Source organism: Uloborus diversus, chromosome 4 (assembly GCF_026930045.1).
Source record: "Uloborus diversus isolate 005 chromosome 4, Udiv.v.3.1, whole genome shotgun sequence".
Lineage (NCBI taxonomy): Eukaryota > Metazoa > Arthropoda > Arachnida > Araneae > Uloboridae > Uloborus > Uloborus diversus.
Window position 1 is genome coordinate 24817445 of NC_072734.1, and position 16722 is coordinate 24834166.

The 16722-nt window shown below is 33.8% G+C and overlaps 1 protein-coding gene across 1 annotated transcript in view; it reads left to right on the forward strand.

Moving 5' to 3' along the window:
* The window catches only part of LOC129220262 (uncharacterized), a 42927-nt gene extending 27083 nt beyond the window's left edge, over window positions 1–15844 (forward strand). Inside the window, exons 4-6 of the mRNA XM_054854646.1 lie at window positions 5578–5671; window positions 9692–10004; window positions 13089–15844. Coding sequence (XP_054710621.1) covers window positions 5578–5671; window positions 9692–10004; window positions 13089–13211 — 530 coding nt within the window. The 3' untranslated portion in view covers window positions 13212–15844. The remainder of the gene's footprint in view (window positions 1–5577; window positions 5672–9691; window positions 10005–13088) is intronic.
* The last annotated feature ends 878 nt before the right edge of the window (window positions 15845–16722 follow it).

Sequence of the window (16722 nt, forward strand, 5' to 3'; positions counted from 1 at the left end):
ATTTCAACTTTCTAGGACATACCGTTCTCGAGTTATATGACATAAATACGCACATCCGCACATACATACGTACATACAGACGTCACGAGAAAACTCGTTGTAACTAACTCGGGAATGGTCAAAATGGATATTTCGTGTTTCTATACGTTCTTAGGCACTTATCTACGTGTGGTCGAGTCGAAAAAAAAAACTCAACATTAATTCTGGAGTGAACAAAATGGAAATTAAGGTCGATTTTTGAGTGAATTTTTTTTCGCGAATACAATACTTCCTTTTTTATAAAAGGAAGTAAAAAAAGTGATATGCACTCCACTAATGCTATTAGCTGAACTATATTTTTTAGTAACTTGAAAGAAATGAGTGTAAGTACCCACTTGCGCGTTAAAGGTAATACTTCTTTGAACCACATAAACATATTATGGTACTTTTCTTTTTATTAAGAGACATTGTCTGTAAGGATCAGGCAGGTTGTGATTGTTGACATTTTTAATTTTCTTCATTTTTGCAAATGTTGTTCCTTATCATGAATGTAATGTTTGTGCAAAATATGAGCTTAGTCTGTCTTACCGTTTTTGGGAAATTATTTTTTTTAATTTAGGGGGCGTGGCACATTTTCGCGTGTTTTTCAAATTTGCAGATTTTAAAGTTCTTGTTGCTTTAAGCGCCCCTAGAATTACATGGATTTTTAAATTCTATACTATTATATGGTCTTCTTAGATACTATTACAGCTGTCAAATCGCTGTCACTACGAGGGCGACAGCCACAAACTCCGTTTAAAAATGACCGAAAATGAATTTTTTTACTACATTCAATGCCAATGATGACACCAACGTTTTTACATAAATTCCTAGCTACACTTGCATACATTAAAAATATGGAATAAAATTGGTGTCACTATAAGGGCGCCAAAAGATATTGAAACTTTTATGTGATAAATTTCACAAAAATGCAAATGTTTAAAACCTAACTACTACTCTCGCCCTCATAGCAGAGATCTAAAACTAATTAAGTTTGATAACCAACATGTTCCTCTAACATATGAACTAAAAAAACGGTGTCACTTCTATTACTTTCGAAAATATAATCATTCGAAATTAATACGTTATGGAGTTATTTAAAAAAAGACTTCTATTCCGAAGGGCTTTTTGCACGGTTTGTTTTAAACTTTAATATACAATTACAGTAGTGACACCTAAAATAATATGTCTCTAATGCTTTTTATAAAAAAAGCGTTATAAAAAGCATTAGAAACACAGTAAATCGATATAGGTACTGATGGACGTATTGTGTAATGTGCATTATAAGCTAAAATAGTCGTACTAATATTCATATTTTTTCAACCATACTAATTTTTTTTATCTTTTATTTATATTAAAAATGCAACTATTTACAACATAATGTCTTAAATAGTTATAAACATAATATATTATATAGCGAGCATTCAGAATCTGAAACATAATTTGAGGATGACGTAGACTAAAACAAAGAAAACATAAAAAATCAAATCACCCAGTTTCAGAAAGACGGTCATCTCTTATTGATATCTGGTAATTTTGTAGCACTAAAGCTTGGGAAAACATGGTATCCCGGAGAAGTAGTAGAAGTTGACCATTTGCTTATCTGAATACAACTAGCCCCCTCATAGCAGAGATCTGAAACTAATTAACCAACATGTTTGTCTAACATTTGCACTAATAAAATTATTGTCACTCCTACTACTTTTGGAAATATAATCATTCGAAGCTAGTATGTTGTGGTGTATTTTTTTCATTTATTATTATTATTTTTTTAAATTTATTGTGTGTGTTTATTTATGTATTTTGTTAATTTAATCTTATCACACCCAGATAGTGTTTTTGACCATATTTATTTTTAATTTATTAAAAAGATTTAACGTTTAACATAAACAGTTTTGGACAGTAAGAGCGTCTTTATCTTGAATAGAAAATGCTCATTTTGATATAGGTGCAGGTGGATCTATTGTGCATAATATGTTTAGATTATCATACCAATACTCGCCTTTTTTTCAGTGAAATAAATTTATTTATTCCAATCCTTCTTGCCATGCATTTGACCTTTACTTGCAAATGGTCAACTTCTACTATTTCTTCGGGATACCGTGTTTTCCCAAGCTTTAATGCTACAAAATTACCAGACATCAATAAGAGATGACCGTCTTTCTGAAACTGGGTGATTTGATTTTTTATGTTTTCTTTGTTTTAGTCTATGCCATCCTCAAATTATGTTTCAGATTCTGAATGCTCGCTATATAATATATTATGTTTATAACTATTTAAGACATTATGTTGTAAATAGTTGCATTTTTAATATAAATAAAAGATAAAAAAAATAGTATGGTTAAAAAAATATGAATATTAGTACGACTATTTTAGCTTATAATGCACATTACACAATACGTCCATCTGTACCTATATTGATTTACTGTGTTTCTAATGCTTTTTATAAAGCTTTTTTTTATAAAAAGGATTAGAGACATATTATTTTAGGTGTCACTACTGTAATTTTATATTAAAGTTTAAAACAAACCGTGCAAAAAACCATTCGAATTAGAAAAGTCTTTTTTTAAATAACTCCATAACATACTAATTTCGAATGATTATATTTTCGAAAGTAATAGGAGTGACACCGTTTTTTTTAGTTCATATGTTGGACGAACATATTGGTTATCAAACTTAATTAGTTTCAGATCTCTGCTATGAGGGCGAGAGTAGTAGTTAGGTTTTAAACATTTGCATTTTTGTGAAATTTATCACATAAAAGTTCCAACATCTTCTGGCGCCCTTATAGTGACACCAATTTTATTACATATTTTTGATGTATGCAAGTGCAGCTAGGAATTTATGTAAAAACGTTGGTGTCATCATGAAGGCGCTTTGAGAAAATTGGCATTGAATGTAGTAAAAAAATTCATTTTCGATCATTTTTAAACGGAGTTCGTGGCCGTCGCCCTCGTAGTGACACCGATTTGACAGCTGTAATAGTATCTAAGAAGACCATATAACAGTATAGAATTTAAAAATCCATGTCATTATAGGGACGTTTAAAGCAACAAGAACTTTAAAATCTGCAAATTTGAAAAACACGCAAAAATGTGCCGCGCCCCCTAAATTTAAAACTTTAATTCCTCAAAAACGGTAAGGCAGACAAAGCTCATATTTTGCACAAACATTACATTCCTGATAAGGAACAACATATGTGAAAATAAGAAAAATTAAAAATGTCAACAATCACAAATGCCGTAAACTGCCTGATTCTTACAGACAATGGCTCTTAAGCATGTTTGTAAGTTTCAGATATGTTGTTATTTCTCTTCCCAGTCCCAGCAATAAGAATTTTATTTTAAGTTTACTTTCCAAAGAAGTTTAATCGCAGACATTACTTTGTTTTTGCGAATCTAGGATTATCAGATAAAATGTGGCAGATATACCACCTTATTTATCAGTTAAAACTCATGAACGATTACGATAGCAGTTTTTCTGTGCACGTTTCATAAAAATTATTTATATTTTTTCAACAGATAGATTACATAACATGCAGGTCATCATAATAAAGAAGAAGAAAGATTTTGAAAAGTATTATTTCTTCCAAAGCTAATACTTAATTCAGAATATACACACACAGTTAACTAAAAATACCCACCTGTATATGTGTGTATTTTTTATTTTGTCTTTGTAATTTTATACAAATAATTGTGAAAGAAGAACTTTCCGAGAGTTTTTGTTTTGAAAAATAAATTTTTGTGTCTGAAAGCTTCGAAGTTTGAACTATCGGTTAAAAGAGTATCCCGCTAGATGGAATAAATTTTCAATGTACCAAACCGTTGTAATCTGTTTTTGATGGTATATCCCGCTAATTAGAATATTTTTTCTTGGCAACTTGGCACCAACTTGGGGTGACACCTCACATTACATCCCCGGGTATCACCCATGCTAGGACGCCACTGATAATAATAATAATAATAATAATAATAATAATAATAACAATAATCACACTCTTTCGTTCTGATTTATTTCTTTCGCTATTTTTACGTTTTTAAAATACACGGAAAATCATTTTAATCTTTATATATTAATAGGCAAGCCGTTTCATTTCGGTACCAATTTCTCCTCTGTTTGTGAACCGATTTTCTTCATTCTTTTTTTTTTTTTTTTTTGTTCAGTGGCCGAGTCTTAGTGTCATCAACAAAATTTTTTGAAATCAGACGCTTATTCACGGAGATGTTAATTAAAAATTCATTTTCGTCCTAAATGGCTCTTTCTACGCGAATGGATGGTCCAATTTTTTCGAATTTGATATGATTGGAAAGGTCTTTAAAAAATACCCCAAACGAAGAAATTGTCAGGACGCCCAACGTCCAATAACCTAAATCCACTAGAAAAAAAATATACAAACGTTTTTTAGTTAGTAAAACTGAAAAATTTTAATTTTGACTCTTTTTTGTTGGAAGTGTGAGACATTAAGTTTTAATTGATTTTTTAAACCGCTCTTTCTACACGAAAAATGCATTTTAGTGCTTGGAGCTGGTATGGTTGGAAACATTAAGAAGAGATAAAATGGAGGGAGTGAAGACTTTCATTCGTGAAGCCAAGATCCCAAGTCACGTGATAGATTTTAAAGCAAAGCATTGGAAGAAATCAGGTTTCTTTCGCTTGTTTCACGCAAAACGTGCCAATCATTCGTCGTAGTTGAGTCACGTGACTTGGAGTTCTTTGGGTCAGCTTTTGCTAAGCAAATGATTGGACTTGCTTCCTCCATTTTAATTCCTGCTTCAAGGCTGGAAAGCTAGCGAAAAATGCTTTGAAACACGTTTTATCCGGTTTACCGTGCAAAAACGCAAACCCGCTAAATTGACTAGAAAAAGCGCTAGAAGCAATTATAAGTTAGTGAAAAGTCATTTTTATTTGCTTTTTCACGTGGCATAATTAGCGTGAAATAATTTCTGGATAATATTATGTATTGCCATTTCTCGCTTGAGCGTAAAGAAATGAAATTCTTGCATTTGTTTATTGAGGTTTTTTTTTTTTTTTTTTGGTAACTACGGGCATTTAAAATATTTTCATTTTGATTATGTTATCGCGATTTTAATCTTTACAAATAATAAAGCTAAAAGTCTGTGTCTCTGGATGTCGGGATGTCTGGATGTCTATTACACGCATAGCGCACAGACCGTTCTACCGATTTTCATGAAATTCGACACAGAATTTGTTCGTAGCATAGGGGTGAGCACCTCGAAGCGATGTTTAAAAAATTCGATTTTGTTCTTTTTCTTTTCCAATTTTAAGAACATTTTACGGAGGAAATTGTCATAACGTGGAACCGTAACATGGGCGAGCAAATGAATACTGCAAATCGGCAAGAAATTCATCATCCATTATTTGTAAATATACGGGCGAACCAAATGACCTTTTAATTTTCTACTACGGGCAAGGCCGTGCGGGTACCACTAGTATTTGTTAATGCTCTAATATCTTATACATATTTCTACTATTATGTGAAAATGATTTTCATTTGTGATTGTTTTATATTAATTTTGGGTCATCTTTATTTCTTTGCAGAAAAAGTCACAGGAGACATAAGAGAATTTAGTTTGAAGCATTTACTTTTTTTAGTAGCATTTGTGATTGCGCCGCTATTTTGTTGGTGCCTCCTGTAAGTATTACAGATTCATAATAATTTGAAAACATATTTATTAAACATTGCTTCCTGATTTTTTTTTTTCGTTTATTTCAAATTATTTTCATTAATTTTCATTGAAATTTATCTTTAGTTTAACGCGTAACAAATTTATTATTTTTAATTTTATTGATTTACCTTTCTTTTTAACGCATCATTGCTTACATGTGAAATTTTTCTTGTTTTTGTTCTGCGGCTAATTTTTCAGAAATGTGTTTGTAATTGTGAGACGTGCATGGTGAAAGCTCCTAACATGGGGTAGTTTTTGTTTTTTCCCTTACAACTTACATAATTAATAAAACAAAAATAATATTGAGTGTAACATGAAAGGCGGGATTTCTGACTAACCTTAGGATCATTTCAGCTCAAAAGCCTTAACAAAAGTTTTTTTTTTCTTCAAAAATTGGGAAAGGGTATGTTTACACAGAATGGCTTCTATTGTTAGGATACCATAAAAATAACACTAGAACACAACTGTTTGCATTTAACTAATCAATGGGGTTGTTTCCTTCAGTCAAAAGTAGTACTTTTCGTCAATAAAATTGATAGAATAAGCAAAAAAAAAACGGACTCAGAAAATACTTTTATTTTCCCAACAGTTACTTTTTAATTAACTTTTTAAAATGTCCGATTATTCAAACAAGGCGTGAACTCACAAATGATGCACTATGGCGCATCTTTCTACCGCATTTCCACGTTATGATAATCAAGAAGTGAATTACAATTGTGCTCTACACTTGCTATCAACCATGTCGTTGCCAATACACATGGGTAAAGATGCGAATTAAATATTTTGAATCGTGAATGGCAACACAGAATGGAATTTCATCATTTGTGATTTTCCATCATTTGTGATTTAAATAATTTTGTAAAAATATTAAACTTAAAGAAATTATTTAAAAAATGGCCAGATTCTATGTTTTTAAGCATGTTCTTTCAGAAAAAAATACTTTGAAAATTTTGGAAACGACCCCATTATTGGTACTTAAAACAAATGATAGTCTTTCTCGATTACCAGCACAATTTACATGAGTCTATTTGAGGCATTTTTGGTATCGACCCCATTTTTCTCACCCCTGATCATTTGAAAATGACCCTAAGTAATCACACACCGTTTCACTTCCACTTATCCGAGCTTCTTTTTCTGAATGCAAGGAAACTTTCTCCGCCACGAAAATTGCCTATTTTGATCGACATTGCACGCTACCCCATATTGCTCACTTTTCCAAGCTCATTTTCACTTTTAATCACGTGCATTAATTATCCTTGAAGCCAAATAAATACTGAACAAGAATGTACTTAACGTTACACAGAAGAAATTTAAAGTTATATAGAGTTATCATTTTCAACGTTTAAAACAGTGCAACCTGATTACAGTAGAAAAAATTCGGAACTGCGAAACAAGCAAATACAGCAACACCTCGTTTATTCCGCGCTGGTTTATCCGGAGCAAATTTGCAGCTTTAAAAAAATGATATTCACATAAATAATTTTAAATGAAAGTTGTAAGAACGTAACTATAAGTATGCCAAATATTCGCCTTTTGTTTTGATTTGTACAGATTTGATTTTGATTAAATGTACTCCCGATTGATTGCACAATTAATTATGGTATAATATTATGGGTGTTCAAATGAAAAGGTACCAAACTTCATAACAAAGTAACCGTTAACATATTTGCGTATGCCGCTATGGGAGAACGTAGCGAGACATCTAGGAATGCGATTGAATTATACAGCGTGGATCAAAGTATGCGCTAAAGCGCGCATGCGCAGCCGAGATCAGTGGCTCGTACAAAGAGCGCTTTCCAATTGACCTCTTTTTTGACGTACGAGGTCTGCTACTTGTTGAATTCCTTGAGAACATAGGAATCATTAATCTGATGTGTACCGTGAGATACCCCAAAGCCTATACGCATGTTTATCTAGAACAGCGTTTCTTAATTTTTTTAATTTGTGGAATCCTTTTAAAATACCACTTTTTTCGTGGAACACCTGTTTTTTTTCTTCTTTTTTTTCTTTTTTGATAAGTAGTATAGTTTGAAGCAACATTCTTGAAATGTTTTATTTACAGTCAAAGTGAAAAATATTTCAAATAAAAATTTTTAATGCCAAAACGTAATTTCAAAAATTAACGTAAAAAAAATCTGTTAACGTTGGGAAAAAATTAAAATTGCAGACACCAACACAATTTTAAAGTTTAAAAAAAAAGTTTACGTTTTAAAAATTTACTATTTTAATACATTTTTTAAGTTTCCCCAAAAGCAAGGAAAATAAAGATTGAGAATTTCGTGGAACCCTTGATTGATCTCCACGGAACCCCCGGGTTCCGCGGAACACAATTTAAGAAACGCTGATCTAGAACAAAGGGCATCTTACGAGGAGTGGTTCTGCTCCGTGATGACGCGCGCCCACACGTCTTGACGGCCATCCAGGCGGCGCTGGTCAAGTTCAGGTGGGAACAGCTTGACCACGCACCCTACAGCCCGGACATGTCGTCCTGCGATTTCCATGTGTTTGATCCTTTGAAAAAGTATTTGAAAAGGAAGCGCTTCAAACTCACGGACATTGAAGGTGCAGGACCGGATCTCGTCACAGTCACAGAAATTCTGGGAACAAGGAATCCTTCAGTTAGTTAACACCCCTTATACAAGCAATACTGCAGCTGAACTTTTATGATAAAGCGTTAGATTTTCCGTGCTTTTTTCAAACGGCACATGTGTTTGGACCTTGTTAGGAAACGATGTAAAAAATTCTTTTTTACTTTTTATTATGTATTTGAAACAATTCTGTTTTGCTGCAAAGTATTTTTTTTCTGTCATTGTGGAGCGGTAAGTCTATTTATTTAAGGATTTGATTTGCTTATTACCCATAGTATCCGGATTTTTGATCATTCGGATTGCCTTCGATCCCAGTTTGTTCCTATAACCTTTATAATAACGATTCAGACCACTGTTTCTGGTCACAACACACAGCATCAACTCTTAAGGCAACTAGTTTCAACATTCTTTGTAGATGTCGAATAGATGATAAGATGCATAAAAAATATACTAAATTAATCTATAAAATAAGAAAATAGCTAAAAACTCCACTGGTACTCCATAACAGTAGATACCGTTATATCGGACGATTTTACTCCAAGTCCAGCCAGAAAAGTCCAGCCCTGAAAATCATCCGATTTTTCTAAATTAATCATTGGATGATAGTCAGCTAACTGATTCAATAATATGTGATCGGATCCAGAGCTCCCTCTTATATTTGCAGTTCTACGGCTTGAATACGCCACCTTGTGGTGATTAAAAAAATTAACCAAAGAGGTAAAACATTTTAATTTTGTGCGGACAAGGTAGATGTCTCATTGGTCAGGTTATATCCTACGTAAGACAGTCAATTTTGTTTTTACACCTTTCAGTCGCCATTCGCCGAGACTGCAGTACTTCCAACAGTTTATTTAAATTTCGAAATATCTTGAAGGTACACAGACTAAAACGAGACATCATGGTGTAATCATGTTTTTTTTTCACCCCGAAATAGAGAAAATACCCGCTTTCCCACGACTGTTTTTTTAAATTGAAATTCCAGTTCCACCTTCTTGATAATTTCCAAGGGAGTCATGTGTCCAGGAGACTTGATGAGTGTTAGACATCGAGTCACAACAATCATTCTTTCCTCAAACAAATGCCAAGCAATTTTTTACGGCATCCATATACTGTAGTTTCGCTCTTGTCAACGATCATCACTCTGAAATAGTCATAAGAGGTTCTCTGCCTCCAGCTGTGTCATGGGTATTCAAGACTGATGATCAATATTAAGCGTGAAATTGTAGTCCCTGATGCGTTATTTTCTATCCCAGCTCTGTTATGGTTATTTCAGACTGATAATTAATGATTAAGTTAAAACTGCCACCACTGGATGCGGTAACGAACTATTTTGTGTTTGTTTGTAGTTCTACCTTGTTGTGGCTACCGCTCTAAAAGTGTACTAATTATTTCTTTCAGAAATTTCTTCCACGAAGGCAAGTGTCGAAAGAAATCCCCTCAGCCCCCACCCGAGGCTCAGCCCATCCCTACTGCCAGAGGCTCGACGGTGGACAACATGAACAACGAGGATGGGGATCATCAGCAGACTCCATCTTGCCCTCTCTCTATCAGCAGCAGGTCTGCCTCAGTCACTTCACAGAGAGTTATTCCTCCAGATGGTGCGCCTACCGCTCCCGAAGAAGTGGCAGTGGTTGTGTGTGCGGCAGCAGAGCCCCAGAACGTGGTCAAGTGGGAGAGTCCCCCTTCTTACTTCGACACGCCGGACAGCAGGGTAAGTTTCTGACACCCAAAATTTCTAATAATTCTAACTCAGCGGCTGAAGCAAATATTTTTTTAAGAAATGGGTAAAATTGTGCTATTAATCTTCTTACACAATCCAGTCACATCAATGTTACCACTTGTTGAGAAATCCAGAATAACCAGAGTGGACCACTGCCAGACATGCAGGTTGAATTAATTAGATTCCTGAAGTTGTTCACCGGGATGTTGAGCCACGCCGACTCCTGTACCAAGGCCAGCTGTGCTAGGTTATGCAGTTGAGAATTCATGGTGTGAATAACACAACTGAGGTGGTTCCACAGATTTTCGATTGGATTCAAGTCCGAAAAATTTTCTAGGTAAGGAAGTACGTAAACTCATCCTGGAGCTCTTTGAACCACGCATGTACACTGCGAATTAATGACATGTCGCATTGTCCCGCTGGTAGATGCCATCATCCCGAGGAAAAACAATTCGTATGTAAGGGTGAACATGATGGGCAAGGATAGATGCACACTTGTTTTGATCCATCGTACCTTTCAGTGACGAGTTTATCTAGAGAACCAGAATGCCACGAAAACATTCACAATACCACAATTTTCCTTCCTCCAGCTTGGATCCTCTCGGCAATTGTTGCAGGGTGTTTACCTTCAGACATTTTATGTCGTATACGCCGATGTCCATCTGTCTGATGAAGTATAAAACGTAATTCAATGTAAAATGTCACCTTTTCCCACTCAGGTGTAAATCCATTTGCGGTACTGTCTTACAAACTTCAGTCTTCGACAGCCGAAGAGCATAGGCCAACATTGGTGCATTAACCATGTGTCTGCTGCGGAAACTCAGCACTTATACGCAGTAACGTTCGCTGAACTATCGTTGTGGAGGTACTGTTGGTAGTCCTTTGGGACATCTGGGCGGTCAGTTGCTCAACAGTTGCATTTCTGTTCACCTGAACGCATCTCCACAGCCGTCGTTCATCTCTTCTTATCTGCGACCCGTGGTGCACCCATTCGCCCCGTCACTGATTTTGGATAGTGCCGTTTTGACATGCATAGCACATTTTTACCACAGCGACCCGCAACAGTTTACAAAATTAGCCGTTTCGTGAATACTTCCACACTTGACCCGAAAGCCATTGTTCATGCTCTTTTGAACTGCGTAGAAATTTCCCTATTTGAGCATGACTGCAAAAAACTGAGCTGCTTTCGGAATGCGAATGCCTACAACACAGTTCATTATATCCACCAAATTTGCTGCTGACGCGTGCCTTCTGCGATTGATTATTTAACGTTTACGTCAAAAGTCGACAGTGGTCACATTAATATAACTGGACTGCGTAAATACTAGTCAGTGGGTCATTAAGTCAGTAGCGCCAAGGGGAAGGGGTACAATACACTTGGAAACACCGATAAATAATTTGTTAACAAAAAACTTAACAGTTGAATTTTTTCCGTTTCACTTTTTAAATATTTTCAATTGTATGTTGCTTTTTTATAACTAAAAATGACTGTGTGTAAATTAATGCATGGGTCTATTAAAAAACAATCGATGAAAAAAATCACTCAAATATGAGTGTCAGACATACGGGGCATACGTTCGCCACCATTGTTCTAGGTTGTCTACACTTTGTTACGACATTTCAGAACTTTACCGGCAAGTTTAGAAATCCCTTTTAGATTCAAATCGTTTCATTAATCCTTTAATTTAAATTCACGTTCAAACGTATATTACATCAACTAGCAAAGTAATTAGGGAAACATCTGAAAATTGACTTTTACTACTCATACAAGTACCAAAAAGGATATTTTGGTGAATTCTTCCATTGTAGTTGGCAGCAGCTCTTAATTTGCTTAGGAGCTCACATTAACTTAGATCCGCATTTTTTTTTTTTCCAAGTTTGTGCTTATTTTTGCACAGTTGGCGAAATTTAGAGTACTTAAACATTAAACTAAGTTCTGAAGATTATGAGGCTCCCACACTTCTTTCGTTAGAAATTAAGCCCTGCTTAACAATTTACATGGTATGAAACTCTTTTTGTTTTGCATAGGCAAACTAAGCACACTTTTCGCTTCTATTGGTAAAAAATTTTTTACACATTATACAGAACTGTGACTTATTTTTTATTGTTTATGTTTGAGTACGCATTCTGAAGATAGAGCTGTGCACTACAGTTCTTTTTTATTATTTTCCTAAATTTACTTACTTTGTAAATTGAGTTTTATTGGGGCGGAATATAATTATACAGTAGAACTTCTCTTTTACCGGCTTTCGTTTATGCAGATCAAATGTGTAGAATAATATATATATATAATTCTTAGAACTTAAAATAAAATATTCTACATTTAGACAGCGCAAATGCAGCTAAAGTGTTAAATGTATATTATATATATATCACTTACGAGTGAGACTTTAAATGATATATATATATATATATATATATATAATACTTAAATATTAATTTAAAACTGATAGTAGGAACGGTACTAAGTAGTTGTGTTAAAGCTTGACCTTGAAGAAAAGGCGGACGACCTTGGAGCGAAAACATCATTTCGTATCATTTGCAAGACGTAGAATCAGCCAGAAAGTGCTAAGTAGTTAGAGGCGAACTCAGTGATCCTATCTGTTATAAAAAAATAACAAAAAAACTAGTACAGATGATACAAATGATGTTTCTGCTTCAAGATCCTCTGCCATCTCTTCGTGGTCAAGCTTTCGTGCGCATTATTTTTCGCTGTAATAAAAGATAAATCTGCTTATTTAAGAACGTGCTTTGCTTATTACCCGGATTGCCTTTGGTTCCACTTAGTCCTAATAAACAAGGCTGTACTGTAAGAGCATAGTATTTTTTAAATTTTTCTATAACGAAGTCGAAATATTTTATCTGCCGACCCTCTTGAAGATACACAAGCACTATGCAACTTTTAAAACACAAGGTATCCTGAGTGCGAAATTTCCTCAACTTGCTCAGCAAAAATATGCTTAACTATCGGTCTACTTATCATTGTTTAACTTTCCTAACAGCAGGGTTTTGATGAACTATTCTATACCTATCCTGATGATGCACAGTCATTTTTACAACACCTTTTTTTTTCAGGGTCCTGTTGACTATGGCCCACCACCATCCTATGAAGATGCTGTATTAGGACCAAACGCCAATGGCCCTCATTTGTGGCAAACTGTGTATGTAGTTCCTTCTGGGCCGCAAGATCACGTTTGATCTATTTACTGCAAAAATGAAGCATTTTTCAACAGTCAAGGAAATGTTCTTTAAAAAAGTGATTTTCATACATTTCAATTTCGTTGAAATAGTCTTTTATTTTTCGATCAAATAGATATGACCGGTGCAAATTGCTCAAAACTTTATTAGAGATTGGCGCGGTTTTCTGTAAGTATGTGTACATCATACAATAGAATCACAGGAAAATGTACTATAGTGTGTTTGAGTTGGAGCCTTTACAAAACTTACAATATAGGGCCATGATTGCAGCTGCATTATTTGCATTCGAGAAGGTTAAGAATGGTGTCAATACTTTCATCCTTTCATAAGACAATGTACATCAACCTACACCATTGGAAGAGTTTTTCTATATCTGGCTACTCGAAAAAAATGTACAAACAAAAAAAACAAAACCTGATGTGGTATATTGCAAGTCAATAAATTTTACCGTAAAAATTATAAAAATTGATACGAGAGGCAGTTAGAAGCAAAGGGATGCAAGTGCCAAAATTAAAATTTGTAGCTAATCAGTACTCCGTTTTAGGGCAAGAGATGGTACAATAGCTCAAGTGGGTGCTGCTGTACAGCAGGATTTAGAAAAGAATTTCCTTGAAAGTCTACTTAGGATCTATACTTGTAATGAGTTTTGCTCGAAACTTTAAAACGTCCACTTATATACCACCCTTTTGCTTCTCACCACCTCATATGGTTTTAAAAGCAATGTTAATCTGCAACTGAAGTTCCAGTTGCCTTTGTCCAACTTTTAAATTTAGCGCTTGTGATGGGTGACGATGTCCTGGTACTTTTCATCTATGTAAAACTCTATTTTATTTTGAGCTTATACAAAAAATATTTTTATTTTGAGATTGTACAGAAAAATATAAAAGGTTTTTAAAAGTTCCACAAGATTTTTTTTTTTTAGCTAAAAGATTTTTTTTACGAAAGTGTATTAAATTTTAAAATGAAAAGCTGGATTTCCTTTGTCAGAACATAAAAATACTCACCGACTTTCTTTTTTTCAAAAGGCTTAATTTAAAGTCAGCTACAAGCGATGTACAGAACAATCGAGGAATTTAACGTTTATATCCTTAATGTATCACTTTTTATTCGTGTGAGGCAAAATATTCTTTATCGATCTTTCGATAAAATATCGTGTTTCGGATTATGATGTTCAATGTCCGAAAATTTCTGAAAAGTAATAGTTTGTTCATTTAAGAGCATTTATGTAGGTTTAAAATTGCAACATATACCTGTTTGAAAAATGTCAAAATATTATAAGTGCAATATGCAATGTCTTTATGATTCAAAATTTTGCTACATTCAACGATGGCACTGAGAAAACCTTTGCATTTACTTAGACGCAACACAAAAAGTGATTTAAAAAATTAATTTTTATTTAAAAACTAGAAAATCGTCCGTCAAGGTGTAACAGCTGAAAATTGATTCTACATTTGAACGAAGTAATTGCCTGTTTAGCGATAGTTTGGTACTTGAAATTGACCCTTAACTCCAGTAGATAGCGTTCATTGTTAACCACTTTTTCGTTTCTTCGTTTTCCTAAATGAGAGTCTTACCAGTAAAACAGTTAGGATGCCGGATCCAGTTCAGTCTCGTCAAAATAAAGCATTTCCCTGCATATTAAACATTGCCAAAATATATTATAAAATTATCATGCCCTGGCGCGAGTTTCATTGCTGGTGCCGTCAGGAGCGTTACTCGATCAGTGAATTCGCTATTATATACATATGAGGATATTAATAAATTAAAATAAACGAAGAAAAATTCATTTTCAGTTACTTTGATTTAGCGCCCTCTTAAGAAATAAGTCTCAAATCAAAAGAATAACGTCTATGAAAAACTAAACTCATATTAGCAAAAAACTTCTTTCAGTATACTTTCCGTAGTATAATAACGGTGAAAACGAGTTTGTTGATTTTTTTTTAAAATCTGTCTTGGTGAATCCAAAATCATCGATTATATCGCACTTCCAATGCAATACCTCCACAACTCAAGATCAACTCGTTTTTCTGGAGGCAAAATTCGAAAGTTTTTTTTTTAAATTTAATTGTATCTTAATTCATATTTATCAGAAGGTAAATGACATTTTTGATATGTATTCCTTGTACTATTTTTTCTCCAAATAGATAGATACAATTATGATGAAGTTATCTCACAATTCAGTTCGGGTTATTTTTAGAAAGATGTGTCAGGAAGTATTCGACAAAACATACCTAATTCTGAATTTACTGCCATCTTCATTTATTTACGGCCATTTTGCGTTGGAGGTGCGATCAAAAAATCAATAAATCCAATACGTAACTGAATTTTAAAAAAATGTTAACATTCCTAAAATGAATGAAGTCGCTTGTCTTTTCTGGAGAAAAGAAATGACGTAATTCGATAGTTTTGTTCGTTAATTTTTGTGCAATTTTAAGTACTATGAAGGTGTTAACCCTGTGAATGGCGTAAAAAATTTCATTTAAGAATGAAGTTTGGTATATTTTCAGAAAGTACGTGGGCAGTCTGGTCTTGTATATTAATGTGAGGTATTTTATGTACTTAAAAGCTTTATTTTGTGTCAAGTAATCGTTTTATACATGTTTGAATAAACTATTCATTTTTATACAGTTGAATTCGATGTCTGCTATCATTCTTTCTCGATGTGTTTTTAAAGTGTCTTTAAGTTTAGTAACAGCCATTGGTTTCATAGAAGCTTCAACTCTATAGTTGCTACCTATAGAATTTGACTACCCATTTTCCAATATCCTTCATAGCAGATAAACTCAGAGATCCGATTAAATATTGTACAAAAAATACTAAAAATTTATTTCCTCTAAAATTCAAAAAAAAAAAAAAAAACTCAATTCTGAAATATGCCTATTGTAATTCTTTTGATCGGCCATACAGACATAAAATTTCAGTAAAATTCAAATTTGGTTTCCTTCCTTCCCAACCTTTTCAAATGATTTATACAAAAAAAGTAAGTAAAGTCAAGTAGGGACGAAATCATGATTTTTTTTCTAGAAAATCCGAAACCCGACAGTTAAACTTATGTTAATGAAACTTTTGATGCATTTGTACATATTAAGTCCATATAGATTAAACGTAAAGAATAATTTTTTTTCTTTAGATTGTTTACTCTCAGTGATGCATTAAACTGTTTTAATTTTCCTCATGGAAGTGTAAAATGAGGATAATTTTAAACTTGCGTACAATTAAACAAGAACACAGTACCGTGAATAAAGGCTAGTACCTTCAATAAAGTCTACTTGGGTCCAGGCGCCCTTCTTGGGCGCAAACTGGGAAAAAATACAACGTTCTCTGCTACCTTTCAGGAAACAGCTTTTAAATTAATTGTAAAAGTTTCTGCAAGTGAGTAGTCTCAAACACGCAGTTATTATACCAAGCAATTTGATGGATCGCCACAGGGAGCATTATTAGTGCTTTTTTTTAAACTTTGTGCTAAGACGTGTCTTTATAACCTCTTAAACTTGTACAGGTGGAAACAGTC